We start from the raw sequence: 22,167 nt of genomic DNA, 5'->3' as shown, positions 1-22,167 counted from the left end.
ACCGGCGCCCCTCAGCATTCGAAGAATTGGGGCGAGGGGCGGGGCTAAGGCTGACTGACGTGTGGTGAGCGTGGGACTGGGCGGGGCCCCAGGACCCGGGCGTGGCCGTGGCGCTGTCAGTGAGTCGGGAGAGGGAAAATAGGGCAACGTGGGAGGCTAGGCCTCCTCCGACATCCTCAGGTCCAGCCGGTGGGCTTTTTTCTTCAGGCGCAAGCGCCACAGGGATTCAAGGAGGTTTGCATCCACATAAAGAGTCACAAGAGCGTTGTGGCACCGTTTAGGATGATGACACGACAGCCCAACTTCCTCAGATGCAATCCTAAGCATGCTTCTTTGCATATAATGAAAACTTATTTATACTGGCTTTTGACCCCTTGCAAGGGGATCCCAAGAAGAAAACAAAATAGGAATTTTTCAAATTGTGTATGTGTTATGTTGTTGTGTATGTTAATATATTTATTGCAGGCGACTAAGAAAATAAGATATTCAAGTCTGAAAACATTTAGGCTTCTGCTTTCTCCAGTTGCTCCGATGGGAATTAAAGGGTGCTGCCAAAAGGAAAAGACAAAGAATTGTAGAACTGGAAGAGACCCCAAGGATCATCCAGTCCAACCCTTTTTCAGTGGAGGTGGTGTGTAAGGGGATTGAACCCATGACCTTGGCGTAATCAGCACCACACTCTTAACCAACTGAGCTAAATGGAACGAGTAAATTAAAAACCATTAAAAGTCCAGCAGAATGAAAAATGTTTTTGGTGCCTGCCTAAATGTAATCAGGTAGAGGACCGGTCTCATGCCTTTGTAAATGGTATCACTGAGTTTAATTATTCCAAGGTAAATGTGGCTAGGATTGCAGTAACCCTCACAATGTGTGTTTAGCCCACGTTATTTATACATCATCATGCATATAACACACTATAGAATGATGTTTTGAAAATAAAGGTCTCAGCCCCAAGGTGCTTGCAATATACGTTTTGACACTGGGGATGAGGAAGGGAGAAAAACAAAGATAATGAGGAATGAATGTGAGCAAAATTTGGTTGGGGTTCTTTTGGCTCCTTTTGGTTGGGGTTAAAACAACAGATTCAAGAGAAAGTGGGATGATGTAAGAAACAATTAAAATCTAGTATGCTCTAAAATGTCAGAGGGCAAAAGAAAAAGGTACTAAAATACAGTTTACAGGATTTTATAAAGTATAAACAGCCAAGAACAGGAATGAGCATAGCCTGTAACTTGTTAAAAACATTTACAACTGTTGTCTGTGAAGAAAATGACATGTGCTAAACGGAGTGGAGAAAAAAGGGGGGGCCTTTTGGACTTCTGGGGAAAAGAAGAACAAGAAGAAGACTTATCTGTCTTTTTATTATTATTATTATTCAGAAGCAGCAGAGTGTTAGCAACAGAGGAAGGAAAATGATGGGTGTGTCCAAACTTAAGTCTTGTGATGTTCTGAATGCATTCCAGCCACTAGGTCAAGTCTGTCGCATGGGCGTGAAGCAGAGATTATGTATGTGGCAATTTCGCACTGTAGTCGGATTCTGCTTCCTTATTGCCTCTGCTGGAAACTTTCTGTGAAAACAAAACTCAGAAGTGCCAAAGGCATTATAGCCGAAACAAATTATGGTACTGATGCTGCAGAGAATTCTTTTGGGCAACTGGCGAGCTCAAATAATTTTTTTTTGTTTGTTTTCTTGAATGTTGAAATCTCATTCTCTAACTCTCTTAAGTTTGCTTAAGTCTTTTAAACTTTAAAGTAACCAACAGACTTTCTGACAGCTAGGATTGACTTTGTCTATATCATGGGTAGGCAAACTAAGGCCCGGGGATGGTCCAGGAATCAGCGTGTTTTTATATGAGTAAAATGTGTCCTTTTATTTAAAATGCATCTCTGGGTTATTTGTGGGGCACAGGAATTCGTTCATTATTATTTTTTTCAAAATATAGTCCGGGCCCTCACAAGGTCTGAGGGACAGTGGACTGACCACCTGCTGAAAAATTTTGCTGACCCCTGGTCTATATTAATGCTTGTGCAAGCAACAACATTTATTATATTAACCGTTCACATGTGTTGGTAATTTGAGCTCCCTCTACTGGTCCTGCCAGAGCACTGGATATTCATATTTTTGCTTTTCATTCAATACAGTATGTTTCTCATCACTGAATAGTTACATTTTCAAGGGAAATATCTGTAGCGCATGAGAGAGAACCTAACAAGAGAAAATGGCAACTACCTGGCTTTCTTGAAATGCCACAAACTGACCAGAAGGATATGGGATATGGGTGGGGTAGGCAGTAAAAAAAAACAAAAGTGCAGGGGACCCAATTTGATGTTACTACAGGCCCATTTATGCTTAGGCTTTAACTTTTTTAAAGTAATGCATCACTTAATAAAGCTGCCCAAGCTCTTTCAATGTATGTATAAAGTAAGCATTGCGGTTCCCCAAGAAGACATGACATTAAGAATCAAAGAGGCCAAGTGACTTTGGGTGATATCCAATATTGCCTTCACAGACCTGCCCTTCCTCTCTAACTCTCCCTGCAGCCCCAAATTCTTTTTTCTAGACTGTCCCCCAACCCCCCAAAGCAGATTTGCAGGGCATGTGTGGTGCTGCAGTGGGGAGGAGAGGAAAGAGAAGTTCTTCTAGTAGACAGACATACTTGGATATCACCCTTTGCCTGCAACAACCCCAGCCAGCACACTCACCTGGAACAAAGTCCTATTGAGTTCAGTAGGGATTACTTTTGAGTAAATATGTACTGTATAGGATTGTGTTGTCAACTTTTTTACCCAGGAGTGGTTTTTTGGCTTCATTGGCACTAAGTTCATGCCAATTTTAGCATAGTTTTATTATTTAATAGTGAAGCACTTTAAAAAGCTCAGAATACATAAATGTTGCTCATGGCTTATATTCCATCTAATCAAAAAGTGTGGCTTTTTCAATCATCAGCAAAGGACCCTAGTTTCACTTGCATCATGAATCAAGAGTAGAAAACAGGAAGCTCTAGGTCAGGAGGTGGAAAATGGAATCTTTCATAGGTGGAGAACTTTTAAAGTTAAATAAGGCTGCTACCCTAAACATGCCTACTCAGAAGGAAGTCCCTTTGAATTCCCAGGTAACATGAACACAGATTTCCAAACAGGTTGTATATTTTTTTCTGGGTTTTCATTTCTGATTCAGCATTAAGGGGAATTGCTTATTTAACAAAATTTATACACAACTTGATTGTAAGGAGGCATCTAAGTGGTTTACAAAAATATAGAATAAAAACAATAAAATTCTTGGTAAAAAAAGTTTAAAATATATTTTAAAGCAGGCTTCCTCAACCTCGGCCCTCCAGATGTTTTGAGACTACAATTCCCAGCATCCCTGATCACTGGTCCTGCTAGCTAGGGATCATGGGAGTTGTAGCCCAAAAACATCTGGAGGGCCAAGATTGAGGAAGCCTGTTTTAAAGCATTAAAATAATATTAAAATCCACAGTAGCTTCAAAAGCTACTTCTACATCTCTGGATAGTCTTGCCTAAACAAAAATGTTTTAAGCAGGCACTGAAATGGATACAGCGCAGCTGCCTGCCTGGTATCAGGGGTACAGTTAGACAACTGTAGCTGTAGTACTTCTTACTCTCAAGCAATGAAGCTGCTGGTTGCAAAAACTAAATATGAGTTGCAGTAGTATCAATGACCTCAAGTGCATGTTCGGCAGAGTTTTCTGCTCACAATATTGCTGCTTGACAAGACTTAAGAAATCAACAGTGAGGGAAGTGATGAATGGAGAACAACCTTGTACATATTTCTGCAGAAGCAGCAGTTGGAAAAGAGGATTGAGGAAGCATCAATGTGCTCACACAATAATCTAGGGGTACGCGTAAATTACCTTTGATTCTTGCCTTTATTTCAAGTATATAGTTATCAGTGCTGTGCTGTAAAAGCCATTATTGCATTTTCCACTGTTGTTGTTGTTGTTTAGTCGTTTAGTCGTGTCCGACTCTTCGTGACCCCATGGACCAGAGCACGCCAGGCACTTCTGTTCTCCACTGCCTCCCGCAGTTTGATCAAACTCATGCTGGTAGCTTCAAGAACACCATCCAACCATCTCATTCTCTGTCGTCCCCTTCTCCTTGTGCCCTCCATCTTTCCCAACATCCGGGTCTTTTCCAGGGAGTCTTCTCTTCTCATGAGGTGGCCAAAGTATTGGAGCCTCAGCTTCACGATCTGTCCTTCCAGTGAGCACTCAGGGCTGATTTCCTTCAGAATGGAGAGGTTTGATCTTCTTGCAGTCCATGGGACTCTCAAGAGTCTCCTCCAGCACCATAATTCAAAAACATCAATTCTTCGGCGATCAGCCTTCTTTATGGTCCAGCTCTCACTTCCACACATCACTACTGGGAAAACCATGGCTTTTACTATATGGACCTTTGTTGGCAAGGTGATGTCTCTGCTTTTTAAGATGTTGTCTAGGTTTGCCATCGCCTTTCTCCCAAGGAGCAGGCGTCTTTTAATTTCGTGACTGCTGTCACCATCTGCAGTGATCATGGAGCCCAAGAAAGTAAAATCTCTCACTGCCTCCATTTCTTCCCCTTCTATTTGCCAGGAGGTGATGGGCCCAGTGGCCATGATCTTCGTTTTTTTGATGTTGAGCTTCAGACCATATTTTGCGCTCTCCTCTTTCACCCTCATTAAAAGGTTCTTTAATTCCTCTTCACTTTCTGCCATCAAGGTTGTGTCATCTGCATATCTGAGGTTGTTGATATTTCTTCCAGCAATCTGAATCCCAAGCCGGAATTAAGATTGCTGGAAGAAATATCAACAACCTCAGATATGCAGATGACACAACCTTGATGGCAGAAAGTGAAGAGGAATTAAAGAACCTTTTAATGAGGGTGAAAGAGGAGAGCGCAAAATATGGTCTGAAGCTCCACTAGAGAGCAGCAAAGACTTGCAATTTATTTACAGCACCATCCTATGTATGTTTACTCAGAAATAACACTTTGGTTGGTGAGCTTACTCCTAGGTAAATCGGTATAGGGTGGAAGTATTATTGATTGATTGATTGATTGATTGATTGATTGCATGTAATATCACCTTTTTATCCAAACAGTTCAAGGTGGTGTGGTGCTCCCCATTCCTCATTTAATCTGCACAACAAGCCTTTGAGATAGGTTAGGCTGAGAGGCAGTGACTAGCCCAGTGTGCTTCATGGCCGAGTCAGGATTTGAATCCTTGTCTCCAACATCCTAGTCCGATACTCTAACCACTACATCACACCCAAAGGCTGACTATGTAGAAGAATCCACAGGACTCCAAATAAAAATCAACAGGTATGTGGGTATATTAAATACCACTTGGAAGAAGTACCTTGGCATAATATGTTTTGGCTGGAGCTATAATGTGGCCTTTGGATTAATCACTTTTATTTTTCTTATTCACTCTCAATAATGCATGCTGTACCTATACATAAAGACTTTCAATCCAGTATTTTTGCATGGGCAATTTGACATAGGTGACTGTAAGGCAAGAATAAAAGCTGTCATTAAAAATCTAATGTTTGGAAATGGTTAAACATCACAGGTAGAGTGTATTTTCAAGCTGATGGCTAGCAAGTTGAATATTTACCATTTGACTTATGACTTTTAGATCATTCGTACACTGGCAACAGTGAAGGAATCAGATTGGGAGAGCACATTCCAGAAAATGCACCATGATCCCAGAATTAGCTAAGAGTATGACATTATCTAAAGATGCATACCATGAGGTTCGTTCAAATTATCTGGTATGTTGCATGCGCAGAGTCTCAGTGCAAGATTTAATCTTTAAGATCATAATCATGGATCAAGGTGCTTTCCTGGCAGTCATTCACAAGGAGTATTTAAGGACATCATGCTTGGGTATGTTGATCCTACAATCCCACTGTTCCAGGAGAAGGCCAGTGCATGATATTGTCCTAATCATATGCACTCCAGCAGCAAACCAGAGACCAAGATAATACTGTTAGAAGGTAGCTATCAGCCACTCCCACAGGGTCCTTGGCATTATGTCAGTAAGAGCTGTTTGACAGTGGAACGAACTCCCTCGATAGCTTGTGGACTCTCCCTCCTCGGAGGTTTTAAAGCAGAGGTTGGATAGCCATCTGTCATGGATGCTTTAGTTGAGATTCCTGCATTGCAGGAGGCTGGACTAGATGAGCCTTGGGGTCCCTTCCAGCTCTATGATTCTATGTCACCTCCAGTTACCCATACAGAAAAAGTACCAATCCATGCCCAATGACAGCATGGATGTCACTCCTCCCCACATACAGAGCACAAGCACAATCCCTCCCACTAACAGACAACAGTGCCTCCCTCTCCAATGCTGTGATCACCCAAAACTCAATAGGCTTGTGTGTAGAAATCAGAGGCTCCTCTGCCAGCAGCAGGAGTGACAGCTTGGCCCCGCAATTGTGAGTGCCCGGGGCCGTGCATGCCAGTGCTATGCAGTGTGCATGGCCCTGTCGCCGAAATTTGCCGGTGCCCAGCCCCTTCATGGGGAGTTTTGTGGGTGCTCGGGCACCCAGGGCCCCAGGGAGGGTTCGAAATGTGTTGGGGTGCTTCCACATATAAAGGTAAAGGGACCCCTGACCATTAGGTCCAGTCGTGACCGACTCTGGGGTTGCGGCGCTCATCTCACTTTACTGGCCGAGGGAGCCGGCGTACAGCTTCCGGGTCATGTGGCCAGCATGACTAAGCTGCTTCTGGTGAACCAGAGCAGCGCACGGAAACGCCGTTTACCTTCCCGCCAGAGTGGTACCTATTTATCTACTTGCACTTTGACATGCTTTCGAACTGCTAGGTTGGCAGGAGCTGGGACCGAGCATCAGAAGCTAACCCCGTCGCGGGGATTCGAACCGTCAACCTTCTGATCGGCAAGTCCTAGGCTCTGTGGTTTAACCCACAGTGCCACCCGTGTCCCGCTTCCACATAGATAATGCTAATAACATTGCACATAGCATGTCTGCTCCAATTCAGCAGTAAAGAGCAGGTTTCATGGGGAAAGCACTGGGGCCAAAAAATAATAATTTAAAAAATGTTCAGACAGGGAGCTTTAAAGCACAGACCTGTGCCTAGAAATGTAGCATGAAAGCAAGTCTGGATGACCCTGGATCAGGGGCAGGTCATGCTCTAATCCAATAATAGGTCATGCTGCCAGAATAAGCAGCAGGTGGATTTCAGATAGGAGCTAATAGCCTTTCACTGCAGAAAAGGAAAGAGCAGAAAAAAAAACAATGATTTCATTATGGTTGAAATGAAATGAGTGAAAACACATCTCTCTCCAAAAGTGACATGAAGGGTCTGTTCTCTCACAAGCCGGCTACCACATGGGCTGTGTACACACTATACATTTAAAGGACATTCTTTCCTTCAAATAATTCTGGGCACTGTATGTTGAGGGTTGCTGGGAATTGTAATTCTGTGAAGGGTAAACTACAGTGCCCAGAATTCTTTGAGGGAAATATTGTGTTCCAAATGTGCTTTACAGGTATCATGTGTACTTCTGACTCATACCTCTGTCACTTGGAAATAATTATAAAGGGTTGTATCCACTGTTTCCATTTCCTCTCCTCTCCCTCACCCCACCCCACAATATCTTCCAGAATATGCTCCAGAGGATCCCCAAGCCTGATTTTGGGGAGTGGGGAGCTGGAGGGTACAGGAGAGAAAGAAGATGAAGCACTGGATATGGCCCTCTTGGGTCTGAAGAGAATCAAACCGCACAGTCTGCAATGGAAGACTGAATTTTGATCTGACTAGAAAAGAGGAGGCTCCTCCAAATTATGATTTATTATGTTTTTAGATATGCTGTAAACTGCCCAGAGTGGCTGGGGAAACCCAGCCAGATGGGTGAAGTATATATAATAAAATTATTATTTATTATTATTATTATTATTATTATTATTATTCCTTCAAATCAACCTGAGTTGGGGGACAGCTAAGGACCTCTACTGTACCATTGGAAATCTGTGAATACCATAAGATATCAGGATTTGGTTGCGCTCTCCACATAAATCGGATTTATTTCTAAAAGGGTGCTTTATTACTTGGTGCCAATGGCAGCTTCAGTGGGGCATGGATTTCATCAGGACCACAGTGTGTAGGTGGAAATGGTTAATCCCCACCTCCAGATACAACTATGGTAAGCAAAAGCAATAAGGACTCTTTTTACAGTTCTGGGTGAAAAATACTGACAGATTATTAGAAATGGGAAGTCTGCATTTAGGAAAATCTGCCATTTTAGGTTTTTCTCTCTGTTAAAATGATAGGAAGGAAATACATACACTGGATGTACAGAGAGAGAGAGAGAGAGAGAGAGAGAGAGAGAGAGAGAGAGATGGTGGTGACATTACTTTTATTAGTAGGAACAGCCACACTGAAAATGCTGGTACTCGTGTGTCTGGAATCACAGCTTGAGTGTTAAAGGGCAGAGGATAAAAGGATCAAGGGCAACCACAGGAAGGAGAAAAAAAGACCAAGGATCAATCCAATTATTGGATTAAAAGACAAATGGCAAAAGGCTGAAGTACAGTACAAATAAAGAAGCAAGCAGCGAAAGGATAAATGAGGTGAAGATACTAAAATTATATCAATACTATGCAATGTGGAAAGGTGACAACAAACAGCTTGTGAGGATGCTAAAGAGGGAATAGAATCCTGGCTGCTAGTTTTGGGTGGGATTCAAGAACATGCCAGCAAATTAAAGTTAATATGGTGCCTTTGCTCAACAAACCTGCTTCCCTCCAAAACTTTTTTTTTCTCTTTGCAATAAGGAAAGTGATGGGGAAATGCACTGAAAGTATGACATAACAGTTGCTTGACATAATGTTTTATTGTAAGTTGCTCTGGGTTGCACTGGGAAAATAAAGTAAACAACAACGTGATTAATTAATCCATTAATGGCATATAATCTCCCTGCAAATGCATCAGACTGCGTGCTCAATAAATAGCTGGTGTTGTCTAGTCTCTTCACAAACTTTGTGCGTGGGGAGAAAATCAGGATGAAAATACTCCCAGTCTCTAGTAGGATTGACAAACCCTTGGGGCCAACCTGAAGTCCTGAGGTTTACCTGGTTGCTCCCCCCTCCTGGGTAACAGTGGGAAGGCTTGAAACTCCAGGTGGGTGAGAATGCCTTTAACATATCATTATTGTTATTGCTATTGTTATTCCTTCTATGTGCTGTAGAGGGAAGTGAGGGGCAGATGGGGCTGGTCAATCTGGAAAGGTGGCCCATCCAGGAAAAGGAAAACTCTGATCCTAGACCTCCACTGCCTTGCAGGATATCTTTGGGAGAAGAAAATGCTAAGGAGTAAAGCCTACACAAATCTGGAATGGAGTCCCCAAGATGGTTGGATGGTGCCTTGTACAGCTCCTGCTGCAAATCCTACAGCCAACTAGTGCCCAAGCATATTGCTGTGCTTTACTTTGGACCATATCAGCGAGGCCAGCAGGGGTGGCCTTGTCATCTGGGCAGCCCAGGACCTCCATACCCACTTTTCCGAGAACACGTTTCCGAGCACAATTCAAAGTGTTGGTGCTGACCTTTAAAGCCCTAAACGGCCTTGGTCCAGTATACCTGAAGGTGCGCCTCCACCTCCATCGTTCTGCCCGGACACTGAGGTCCAGTGCCAAGGGCCTTCTGGCGGTTCCCTCGCTGCGAGAAGCCAAGTTACAGGGAACCAGGCAGAGAGCCTTCTCGGTAGTGGCACCCGCCCTGTGGAACACCCTCCCTCCAGATGTCAAAGAGAAAAATAACTACCAAACTTTTAGAAGATATCTTAAGGCAGCCCTGTTTACGGAAGCTTTTAATGTTTAATAGGTTATTGTATTTTAGTGTTTTGTTGGAAGCCGCCCAGAGTGGCTGGGGAAACCCAGCCACATGGGCGGGGTATAAATAATAAATTATTATTATTGTTGTTGTTATTATTTCCAGCCTTGCGCCCTGGGGAGCTTGTTGCAGTGCTGCTAACTTCACCCCCAAGGCTCACTCAATTGTCTGTCTCAAGACAGATGGATGCCAGCAATCCAGTCTGAGAAACTTGTGGAGCAGTTTTTGAAGCCGGCGGCAGATGGCGCCCAAAGCGCCAGGAAGTTGTCCCTGTTTTGCCAATAAGCTGAAGACCTAAGGCAGCTAATGGGTATGGTGAGAAGGGAATGTACCTGAAGGAGTCCCACTGTGAGGCTGGGCTGTAGCCAGGCTGGGGGCTGTAGTAGCGACAGTGTTACCACAGCCACCAGCACGAGCGGATTCACAACGGCAGGCAGACAGGTACGGGCGCACAACTGGGTGGGAGAGATGGCTCAAGGAGACCCGGGATGCTGGGGAAAGAGACAGAGATGTCTCAGAGGTCGTAAGGTGTGGCAGAAGCAGCAGTGCCGCAGAAGCTGTCAGAAAAGGGATGTGGATGACAGCGTGAGATGAAGGCAGGAGAAGATTTATGGAATTAGTGTACTTAGAGGGCAGTGTGTGGCATTTGAGGCAGGGAGGGAGGGGTGTCTAGCAAGCACATGGGCATTTGAGAAGTCTCTAGGGAAGCGAAGTTCACCTTTGAGATCACCATGCCCCATATAGGCCTGGTCAATCACTTCAGTCTGCAGAACTAGCACTGTTACAGGTGACACACTTCAGAACTCTGCCCATTGACCACAGGTAGGTGCCTTAACTATGCTCTTTTTGGCACATGCTAAAACCATATGTTTAGGCAAGCCTATCCAGATATGTAGAATATTGACAAGTGTTTAAATCTTGTTTTTAGCTTACTGTTGATTTTAATTTTTTTAATGCTTTAAATGTTTTCAACTGTTTTCACTGAAAATTTAATTGTCTCATTCTTTTTGGAAACTACTTCAAGAGATTTTTTTTTTTTTTACAGTCAAGCAGTACAGTGGTACCTCGGGTTAAGTACTTAATTTGTTCCAGAGGTCCGTTCTTAACCTGAAACTGTTCTTAACCTGAAGCACCACTTTAGCTAATGGGGCTTCCTGCTGCAGCCGCACTGCCGAAGCCCGATTTCTGTTCTTATCCTGAAGCAAAGTTCTTAACCTGAAGCACTATTTCTGGGTTAGTGGAGTCTGTAACCTGAAACGTATGTAACCCGAGGTACCACTGTATCTATTTTTTGTGAAATGAGTAAATAATGCAATGCAGTACAATAATATAACTATAAGAAACTCTTGCTATTGAAGCTGTAGCAGGGATAGGGAACCTCTCATCAGACTCAGCCAACATAGTTAGTGGTCACAGGGGCTGATGGGATTTGGAGTCCACTGACCAATGAAGGGCCAAAGGTTTTGTATCCTTGATATATATAGGGACTGGAATGGCCATCTGTAAGGGAAGCTATAGTAGAGCATTTCCTGCGTACGGGGGTTGAACTAGATGACCTTTGAGGTGTATCTCTCTCTATCCTATGAAAATGTGCACTTTTCTGAAAAGCTCTTTGAAGTTTAACATAATAAATATAATTTAGTAAGTATATCAGAAACATGTAGCCTATAAATGCTTACAAGGTTGCATACTGTTTACAGTAAAATAACTATTATCAATCAATCAATCAATCAATCAGTAAAATGTACAAAAACTTGATCTGTAACTACTCTGATCCTAAAAACACCAAACTGAAAATAAGGTTTCTGTTAGTTTCAGTTGGTACGAACAGTGAAATACATAATCCTCATTCAGGCATTAGGTCTTATATGCAATATGGCCCCTCTGTATTACTTGGAAAGTGAAATTGCCATGTTTCAAGTTGAACAATTGTAATTAGTATCTTGGGCCTTGTGGGGGGCTAACTTTCACATTTATCTGCTCAGTGTCGTAATTTTGTTATGAGAACATATGGAAATGCCTGTAAATCCATATCTCAGTTTCTGTGTAAATTGGAGTACACCTGTAATATAACTCCTTTCTAACTGACTGTAATGTTTCTATATTCTTCAGTGCTAAACTGACTGTATATGCAGCTATTTGGCACATTTGTGGGACCACTGCTGTGCTGGTTATCCTCTGATGTAAGATGAATAGTGTGTGTACACTGCGCCTAATCCACTTAACTGATGGGTTGTCCTCAGTCTAATACTGCATAATGCTGCAACAGACTGAGACTTTTTAAACCCTCGAGACTTCTGCCATAGCAGGATTTAGATCTTGATCATATCGCTGCTTTCCTATTGCAGTAGGACAATGGCTTCAGTTGCTGAGCGGACTTTCATCGCCATCAAGCCTGACGGAGTACAGCGGGGCTTGGTGGGAGAAATTATCAAGCGATTTGAAAGGAAGGGATTCAAACTGGTAGCCATGAAATTCATGCATGTAAGTTTCTGTCGAGGTATTGCCAAGCATTGTTATTCTGTTGCAGAATTGCCATGCGTTGTTTGTCGGTCTGTTGTGTCAAAGCGGACTCTGAACAGAAATAAATTTGAAGTAGTCAGTTTTGAACTGCAGCACATTGCAGCCTCCATAGCTACGACCCCAAGGAGAGTCCACAAATAGAGGTGGCTGGGTTGATGACCTGTCGATCAACCTATACATACCCCTCAGCAGTACATAGCATAATATCCAGTTCATTGCACACAGAGTGCATTATGGTGCAATGCCTAGAGCCCTGGCCAAGGGTGGTGTGGTGGTTAGCATGTTGGAGAGACTTCGGTTCAGACCCCCAATGAGACATTTGTAGTGACTACAATCATTTGCATAGTTACCTGGGGGAAATCTCCATTGAACTCAGTGCTGCTTACTTCCGACAGCATAGGTTCAACTTGTAAAACTCATTGAACTGTAACTTTAATTAGGAATGCAAACAGTTTTGCAAATAAATGTTTCCATTGATACTGCTAGCACGAAGTAGGCACCCCTCCAAGGAAGAAGTACCCCCCCGAAAAAAAGAAAGAAGAATCTGCTTGATTCTCAGACTTCCTCTATATTAATCCTTATTCACTGACTTCCTCTACATTAATATGTCACAAACTGTAGTAAAATTCAAAAGCCTCATTATCGCCTCATTCACTTGCCAGAGGGTCTGTCAATTACCCTGGAATTTTGGCAGCTATTGTTATGATTCTTGCTCTGAAAGAAATGTTCTGGAACTGTGCTGTAGCCCCATTTCATTCCTGCTCCACTACACCACTGATCCAGTATTTTACAAAATAACTTAATATTTTGGATCCTTTCCAATATCTAGCAGAAGGTAAAGCCACGCTGAGTACTCTAATTTTAGTAAGCAGCTGTCCTTAGTCGGAAAGGTGTGTCCTTAGAGGTATATTTTAAAGTTAATGCTTCAGATTTTCTTGGAGGTGCAAATACGTTGTTCAATTAACTTGAGTGAAAATCATCTTGTTGAATGAACCAAAATAAATATTGTTTAAAATCTGTACTAGCCAGCTAAACCAATATTGTAATAAAGTACTAGGGCCAATATTTGACAAGCAAGCGTGCAATTTAAGGATTAATACTACTCTTGTAGTTAATTTTATTTGACATAAGATGCTCTTAAGTTCTTATGCTAAGCATTTTATTCCTGCAGGCCTCTGAAGATCTTCTCAGTGAACACTACAGTGACCTGAAGGATAGGCCATTCTTTGCTGGGCTAGTTAAATATATGCACTCTGGACCTGTTGTAGCCATGGTAAGTCTTCAGCAAATAACCTTGATTTCTTTAAAAAGCAAATGAACTTTATGCAGCAAGCATAGCTGTCAAGTGTCCCTTATTTGAAGGGACAGTCCCTTATTCCAGTGCCATGTCCCGCTGCTGTCCCTTATTGATGGATGTCCCTTAAATGTCCCTTAAATGATGTCCCTTAAATTTCAAAGGAAGCAGCTCCTCTCCCTCCCTCCCTGCTGGCCAGGGAGGAGGGAGGCTCCAACTGTGTTGCTTGGCTGTGTTGCTCACCCAATAAGAAGTCTAAGAAAGACTGGGGGGTGGAGCTTGCATGCCTTGTGTGTGGCTAGTTAATGCAAGCCGAGGGGTTTTTTGAATGCTGGATGCCATTTTGTTGTACGTGCTGCTGCAAACTTTGCAGTGCAAAGCCAGGCTGGCGAGCCATCTTAAGTTGAGGCTGCATAGGCCTTGTGGTGCATGTGATTCAGATTCTATTCAGTTGAACCTCTGGTTACAAAGTTGGTTGGACAGTGTTCTCGAAGCTACCAGCTTGAGTTTGACCAGACTGCAGTAGGACAGGAAGACTGGAGTGCCTGGAACAGGTGAGGCTGCAGGTCCCTTATTTTCAAGGCTGCTGGTCCCTTATTTTCAAGGCTGCTGGTCCCTTATTTTCAAATCTGTAAGTTGACAGCTATGAGCAAGCACTGAGAGAAGAGATGCAGTTTGGTTGCATCTTCAGAATATATGCTATATGTATTCTTGTGGAAGGAAACAAAACAATATGATTGTTCTAAACCTCTGAATAATAATAATAATAATAATAATAATAATAAACCTCTGATACTAATAATGGACAAGGCAACAATATCACTAAGAGCCTAACTTCTACATTTTTATGTGGAAGTGATTCCATTCCTTAAATAAAATAAAAAGAGACTACCTTAAATAATGCCCAGATTCAAAATATGATTAACAAATGTAACACAATGTGATTGCCTAAATAGAAAGTTCTAAGGAAAGACTGGCATTTTAATATATTTTCAAATGGAGAATTTCAGGGTTAGCAATATTAATACTACTAGTCATAATAATTAATTAAATTTGTATATTGTCCTCCAGCCAAAGATCACAGGGCAGTTCACGACACAAAAATACAAAATGAGAACACAAAACGCATAATGAAAACAAAAACCAACCAACAACGCCCTCCCACAAACACATTTATTTATTTTTTTTAAATGATATTTATTAAAGTTTCAAAAGAAGGATACATAAATAAAAAAGAGAAAAATAGAAAAAAGAAAAATACAAAATACAAAAAAAAACAACAATTAAAAACAATTCCATCTTTTGATCACTTCTCTTTCATTTACATGTTTCCCGGACCTCCTCATACCCCCCTTTTTTGTATTCCAGTTCAATTTATTTAGTCCCGCAATTCCTTTCTCCCACAAACACATTTAAAAGGGCATGGAATGTTAATCAGCCAAAGGCCAATTAATTGATCTAATTGTAACCCCAGATCTTTGAAAGGTTGGCAAACTATGGCCCCATTTAAATAACCACTATTAGAATCTTATCGTCACATAGCAATGAAATAAAAATAAGCAGTGATCATAGCAACTACACAGGTTACATGTACAAAACTGCACTGTTGCCTTGGGATAACTCCCATCGTCCCATAGCAATTGCTCGTTAAAAGTAGCAACTGTGCAGCAATATTACGAGTGGAAAAAAAACCTCCCAACGCTCTATCTTCTTCTAGATGAGCAAGGCCTGCGAGAATTACAAAAATAGCTGCCTTCCCTTCAGTGCTTTGTCCAGGCTCTGATGCTGTCGTTGTCACAGCATCTTGCTACCTGAGAGATGAAAACTGCATCTTGTGCCCAGACCATCCTAGGCTCTGCCATCTCTCAGTTCTATCAGTCTGTCCATACTTGATAATTCACAATGGATGCAGGCATCCAAATTATGATTGTGGGTGGGCATGGTGGAGAGGTGGAGAGACTCAAGGATATAGAAATCAGACCCAGCCACAGTTTATGTGCTTATGTATAAGTCAAAGCATACACCTGGAGTTAGTGGCCTGCTTGAATTAACAGTTTTTGAATGGAAATAGGAGGCAGTAGATCTGTAAATGTACTCTGCAGTGTAAGCCTCTTACAGCTACATATTCAAATTAACCCCAATCGTTTGGTTCAGATTCTACAAAACGGCACTGCCACTGTACAGTTCAATTCCTTATCCCCCCCCCCCTTTGTTGTAAAAGTGGATAAGCACCCATCAGCAACAAAAACTGCTGGCAGCTTTGAGCAACATGTCTTCTTGCTAATTGTGAAACTATCTATCTGCTGAGCACTTTAAGATTATATTAGAATAAAGCAATGAGTTTGAAAGGTGTTACAAGCAATAGGGGTTGAAAACAATGTCAAACATTCCCCCCCCCCTCTTTAGCACTATACTTGCATTGGCCCATAATGTAGTATTTTGCCTGTACTAGTTTAGAGAAAATGGGTGCTTTACTGTCTGATAAGAGGAGGAACAAACTTCCTTCAGATAAAATACACAAAATGAAAGGTTCACAAGATAGCAGAGCTTTTATGACATGATGGTTTGTTTACTTTTCACACACACATTATTTAAGGGACTACATGAGCACGTTATTTATGTTTGAGTGGTAATTAGAGAAAAATCTAAACTGTGTGTCTGACTTGTTAGCCCTCCGTTGGTGCAATGGGGAAAACATTTTCTGCTTTGAGATTCTAAACTATGCCCACATTATGTTCAGAGATGCAATGGAATGCCTGTGCAGTCGTACCTTGGTTGATGAACGCCTTGGTTGACGAACTCAGACATTTTGGCTTCTCAATGCCACAAACCCAAAAGTGTGTGTTCAGGTTTGCAAACGTTCTTTGGAACCCGAACGTCCGTTTTGGCTGTCGGCATTGTTTCCGGGGCCAATCAGCCAATCGGAGGCCGTGACTTTGTTTGCGAATGTTTTGGAAGTTGAACAGACTTCCGAAATGGATTCCGTCCGTCAACCAAGGTACGACTGTACAGTGGTACCTCGGGTTAAGTACTTAATTCGTTCCGGAGGTCCATTCTTAACCTGAAACTGTTCTTAACCTGAAGCACCACTTTGGCTAATGGGGCCGCCCGCTGCCGCCGCCCTGCCGCTGCGCGATTTCTGTTCTCATCCTGAAGCAAAGTTCTTAACCCGAGGTAATATTTCTGGGTTAGCGGAGTCTGTAACCTGAAGCGTATTTAACCCGAGGTACCACTGTAAATGTTCTTCAATGCATCTGTGGCCAGAGAGAGAGAAACGGAAGATGTTGTTCGCTGCGTATCATTGTAAAATTTGTCACTTACTGGTTAGTAGGGATAATATGTTACACATAAGGTATCATGTTTTCTCTAGCAGTCCAATACAGTGGTACCTCTGGTTACAGACGCTTCAGGTTACAGACTCCGCTAACCCAGAAATATTACCTCGGGTTAAGAGCTTTGCTTCAGGATGAGAACAAAAATCACGCGGCGGCAACGGGAGGCCCCATTAGCTAAAGTGGTACCTCAGGTTAAGAACAGTTTCAGCTTAAGAACAGACCTCCAGAATGAATTAAGTTCTTAACCCAAGGAACCACTGTAGATGAGATAATAAAATTATCACACAAGTTGGGGTCCAATGTGTTGGGGATCGCCTCTGTTAAAATGTATCCCTCTACCTGAAAATTTGCATTTTTGTGATGGCTATTGGTATTTAGCAAAGAAATCTGACCGGCTGACTCACCGACATACACAATGTGACAGCACTCAGCCACAAAAGCAGAAGGGGACCCCCCCCCCGGCTACCAAATGAAATAGAATAGCTCATAGTCAGAGTAAACTGTACTGGATGGAACAGATGGACCAGTGGTCTTGCTAAGTAAGAGCCAGCTTCATGTGTTCCTGTGAGCAACACATGCATTCTGGCCATCTAAGTGCCATAAAAATCTGTGGGGCTTAAATGGGCATAATGCTATACTGTACTTGGTTCTGGTCACGGTCCATACAGGCCCATGGAAAGCTTCAAAGCTTAATTAGTTACAACCAAATTCTATTAATTACAGCTGAGTCAAAATTTCTCATAAGACATTTTCTGATAAATCTTCTGAGTTTGTTCCTTTTTCTCACCCTAGAAGAAGGCCACTTAATACCATTTCCCCAAATTTCCTCAAGCATTTTATAATGGCAGCCTTTTGTTTGTTTCACAATGTCCCAGAACTATGGATAAATAATCTAGGGAATTATGGAGATTGTAAAATGGTGACCAGGCTACTAACCGGGGGGGGGGGGGGGGGAGAGATTTTTAAAAAGATGTAGGTTAAAATATTGAAACTGTGCTAAATTACACTGCTAGTGGGAAGCCACACCCTTAAGCAAATGTTGGAGAATTTCTCCCCCTCCCTTTGGAAGAATTTTGTGAAATGGTCCCCTGCTTTTTCCTCTGTCCACAGATGGGGTAAATTCCGAGAGGATGTTTGCACACTGCTGTCTTATCCACATGGTGGTGGAGTTGGTGAGAATCATGTGATATATTGACTTTTACTGCAACAATCGTTTTAATCTCAGTTCTTTGGTTGTTCAAGGTATGGCAAGGCCTCAATGTAGTTAAGACTGGAAGAGTAATGCTGGGAGAAACTAATCCTGCAGATTCTAAACCTGGCACAATTCGTGGTGACTTCTGTGTGCAAGTTGGCAGGTAAATTCTGAATTGTCATCTTACAAAATGGAATTGCTAACTAGTTCTAGTCTACATGCAGTTAGGATACAAATACTATATCTGTGCATCATTATTATTATTATTATTATTATTATTATTATTATTACCATACTTTTCTGTGTGCAGTGGCACCTCGGGTTACATACGCTTCAAGTTACAGACTCCACTAACCCAGAAATAGTGCTTCAGGTTAAGAACTTTGCTTCAGGATGAGAACAGAAATCATGTAGCGATGGTGCGGCGGCAGCAGGAGGCCCCATTAGCTAAAGTGGTGCTTCAGATTAAGAACAGTTTCAGGTTAAGAACGGACCTCTGGAACGAATTAAGTACTTAACCCATAGTACCACTGTATTAGACAAGGATTTTTTTCAACAAAGTAATGTATAAAAATAGGGGTCGTCTTATACATGGATAGTTCAGAGGGGGACGGGGGATTGGTTGCTGCCACGATTGTCAGCAGCGGTAGTGCATGTGATAAGTGTCTGCATCAAGGGCTTTTATTGATTGAGCGGGTGATAGGAGGCCTTTGGGGGCGAGCGGTCAGACGTTTGTTGGCTTCTGCGTTGCGTGCGATAGGAAGCGTTGTTTAGGTGGGTGAGTAAGCAATCCCCTCCCCCGAAAAAACAACCCTGGGTAATCTTCCCCCCAAAATGCTCAACAACTCTGTGCAAATCCCCCCATTTTAATAATTCTGAGTCCCCCAAAATAGGGGGCGTCTTATACACGGGGGCGTGTTATACACAGAAAATTATGGTACTACTACTACAGTCATACCTTGGTTTTCAAACAGCTTAGTTCTCAAATGTTTTGGCTCCCAAACACTACAAACCCGGAAGTGACTGTTCTGGTTCGTGAACTATTTTTGGAAGCTGAACATCCGATGGGGCTTCCATGGCTTCTGATTGGCTGCAGGAGCTTCCTGCAGCCAATCAGAAGCCGCACTTGGGTTTTAGACGTCAAACAGACTTCCGGAACGGATTCCATTCGACTTCCAAGGTACGACTGTATTTTTAAAAAGACATTTGGAGTGTAAATTAATAGTTATGACCTTAACAGCTGGTGCTTTTCATAGTAGCTCCCCAACAACATTACAGCTAGCCTAACAAGCCCCTGCTTCTTTTGCCTTTTTCATTGTCTCAGTGCCTGTATTTTCCATAGTTCCTCCTGCCACATTTCCTTGCATGTGATGGCCTTGGGGTAGCACAGGTTATGGAGAGAGGCTGGCCTGCTAAAAGCATCAAACACTGCTGTTGTAGCACCTCAGAGTTCTTTTACAAAGAATACATCGTGGGATATTGTTTTTCCCTTTGAGCGCCATAGCCTTGTCTAACAAGTATCATTATAAAAACTTTGGACTGTGGTTTAAATTTAAGACTTGGAAACTTTGCACACAGTTTAATATGCCCCTGTGGGAAATAAACACTTTGTCTTAGGAGGGTGCAAAGGAGTGGGAAAGAAATAGCTTGTTATAGTAGCAAACAATTACTGAAACCCAAGGGTTTCACGTTACATCCAGCAAAGACACTTCTCTATTGCAGTATATGCACAATTAATATGGGGGGAGGGGTTATTGTCCCTTTGTCAAACCATAATAGCCAATAAAACTATTATTTCTATGTTTTTCTGTTTGATTACCATAATGATCAAATTCTTTTCAACTTTATTGCCCTTTCAGAAATATAATTCATGGCAGTGACTCTGTAGAAAATGCTGAGATTGAAATCAACCTATGGTTCACACCAGAAGAAATTGTCGACTACACAAGCTGTGAGCACCCATGGATCTATGATTAAAAACTTGTGTATTCCTTTGTTATGTTTATCTGGAAACAGTTCCTACCTCCAGTATCCTCTAAAATTGTTTCCCCAATTGTGCTGACTGAAGGTTTTATTTAACTAAACTGGAATATACTTTTATTCATTAGAAAAGTAAATGGGGTGAGGGGCTGTTGAAGAAGAGAACACACTTTTGCTCTCCTTCAGCAGTTATCAAACGCACGTGTTTAATTTTATTATATTTACTGTACTCAATGGAGTCAACCATTACTTAGGTTGTTCATATTTATGAGTTTGCAAGATGAGAAGGGCTGTTTAGGGCAGCCCTGTTTAGGGAAGCTTTTAATGTTTAACAGACTATTGTATTTTAATATTTTGTTGGAAGCCACCCAGAGTAGCTGAGGAAACCCAGCCAGATGGGCAGGGTATAAATAATAAATTATTATTATTATTATTATTATTATTACTACTACTACTACTATTATGAGAAGCTATTGTATACAAACCATTTGCCACTGAATACGTTACACAAGTGATAAATAACATACTCCTTGAATGGATCAGCAGAGTGGCTCTTCTGTTTCACCTTAAAATGCCAGGTCATGAATGCAGCAATGCAAATCATTATACTACAGTGTAATTTAAATATGGTATAATCACATCATATTGAATACTTATAGAATGTAATCTATTTGTTTGATTGATTTCATAAAATTTATATACCACCTGATTGTAAAAAAAACACACCCTCAAAATGGTTTACAAAAAGAATAAAGCAATGAAATTATCAGTAAAAACAATTATTTAAAACATACAAAAAATTAAAACCAGTAATAAACTAAAAACAGATTAAAACACACATCAACATTCTAGATATCTGGGTAGGTGCCAAAAGTGCACAGTGAATGTGCTTGTCTGATATCAATAGGCAGGGAGTTCCAAAGTGTAGATGCTGCCACACTAAAATATTGAGCGCCAGTTCTACAGACTGAAGTGGTTGAATTGGCATATAAGGTGAACTTGCAGGTAGACTGGTCCCCAGTTGCTAAGGGCTTTATATACTAACAATGTGAACCTGGCCCGGTAGCAAACTGGCACTGAACACAGGTGTTACGTGCTGGCAAAGTCTCACTCTTATCAGCAATCCTGCAGCAGCATTCTGTACTAACTGCAACTTCTAAATCAGGTGCAAGGGAAGCCTCACAAGAGTACATTACAGTAATCCAGCCTTGAAGTAACCAATACCTGGACTACTGTGATCAAGCTTTCCTGGTCCAAGAATGGGTGTAGCTGTTGTACCAATTGCAGTTGGTAAAAGGCACTGAGGCTACCTGAACCTCAAGTGACAGAACTGGATTCAGAAGCACCCCAAAACTGTGAACCTCTTCCTTCAGGGGGAGTACAATCCATCCAGGGCAGGCAACTGACCCAATTTCTCAGACATGGGACTTACTCACCCACAGTGCCTCCATCTTGCCAGGGTCCAAGTTGAGCTTGTTTTCCCTCATCCATCTCACCACTGCATCCAAGCAACAGCCCAGAGCCTGTTGGCCTCTCCTAATTCAGATGTTATAGAGAAATAGAGCTGAGTTATGTTATGGAGAAATAGACCCTGCCCTAAAACTCCCAATGACTGCTCCCAGTGGCTTCATGCAGATAGTAAATAGCACTGGAAATAAGATGACATCGTGTGGCAGCCCATAACATAGCTGCCCAGGGAGCCGAAAAGCACCTTCCCAATGCTAGTCTCTGGACTCTGTCCCAAAAGCAGGACTGGAACCACTAGAATACTGTGGTCCCAATTCCCATTCCCCAGAGCCAGTCCAGAGGGATTCCGTGGTGAATGGACAAGAGATCAAGAAGCAGAAGCAAGGTCACACTCTCCCTGTCCTGCTCTCTGCAAAGGTCATCCATCAGGGCGACCAAGGGAGACTCAGGCCCCTGACCAGCTATTTGTGACTAGTTGATAGTTGCTCTAGCCTAAGGGGTCCAGAGTCAATTTCTTTAGGA

The 22,167-nt window shown here is 42.2% G+C and overlaps 1 protein-coding gene across 5 annotated transcripts; it reads left to right on the top strand.

Annotated features, from left to right (window-relative positions):
- Positions 1-57: 57 nt before the first annotated feature.
- On the top strand, positions 58-20,258 carry NME1 (NME/NM23 nucleoside diphosphate kinase 1). Of its 5 annotated transcripts, XM_080994127.1 has the most exons (6): positions 58-189; positions 2,948-3,113; positions 12,203-12,338; positions 13,549-13,650; positions 18,249-18,361; positions 20,058-20,258. In XM_080994127.1, exons 3-6 carry the CDS (start codon positions 12,210-12,212, stop codon positions 20,173-20,175), a joined length of 462 nt encoding a protein of 153 aa, XP_080850253.1. In that variant the 5' UTR covers positions 58-189; positions 2,948-3,113; positions 12,203-12,209; the 3' UTR covers positions 20,176-20,258. The 5 variants fall into 5 exon arrangements, with proteins under 5 accessions (XP_080850253.1, XP_080850255.1, XP_080850254.1 ...); XM_080994129.1 differs by lacking the exon at positions 2,948-3,113; XM_080994128.1 differs by lacking the exons at positions 58-189; positions 2,948-3,113 and adding an exon at positions 6,872-9,144.
- Positions 20,259-22,167: the final 1,909 nt, after the last annotated feature.

The sequence above is a fragment of the Podarcis pityusensis genome (assembly GCF_964106645.2).
Source record: "Podarcis pityusensis genome assembly, chromosome: 2".
In the NCBI taxonomy this organism is placed as follows: Eukaryota; Metazoa; Chordata; class Lepidosauria; order Squamata; family Lacertidae; genus Podarcis; species Podarcis pityusensis.
Note: the sequence above shows the minus strand (reverse complement) of the source record. Positions and strands in the feature narration are given on the sequence as shown.

Coding starts and splice junctions, on each gene's coding strand:
- NME1 (XM_080994129.1), top strand. CDS start 12,210: ATGGCTTCAGTTGCTGAGCGGACTTTCATCGCCATCAAGCCTGACGGA. Junction 12,339..13,548: donor TAGCCATGAAATTCATGCAT/GTAAGTTTCTGT, acceptor TTATTCCTGCAG/GCCTCTGAAGATCTTCTCAG. Junction 18,362..20,057: donor TTCTGTGTGCAAGTTGGCAG/GTAAATTCTGAA, acceptor TTGCCCTTTCAG/AAATATAATTCATGGCAGTG.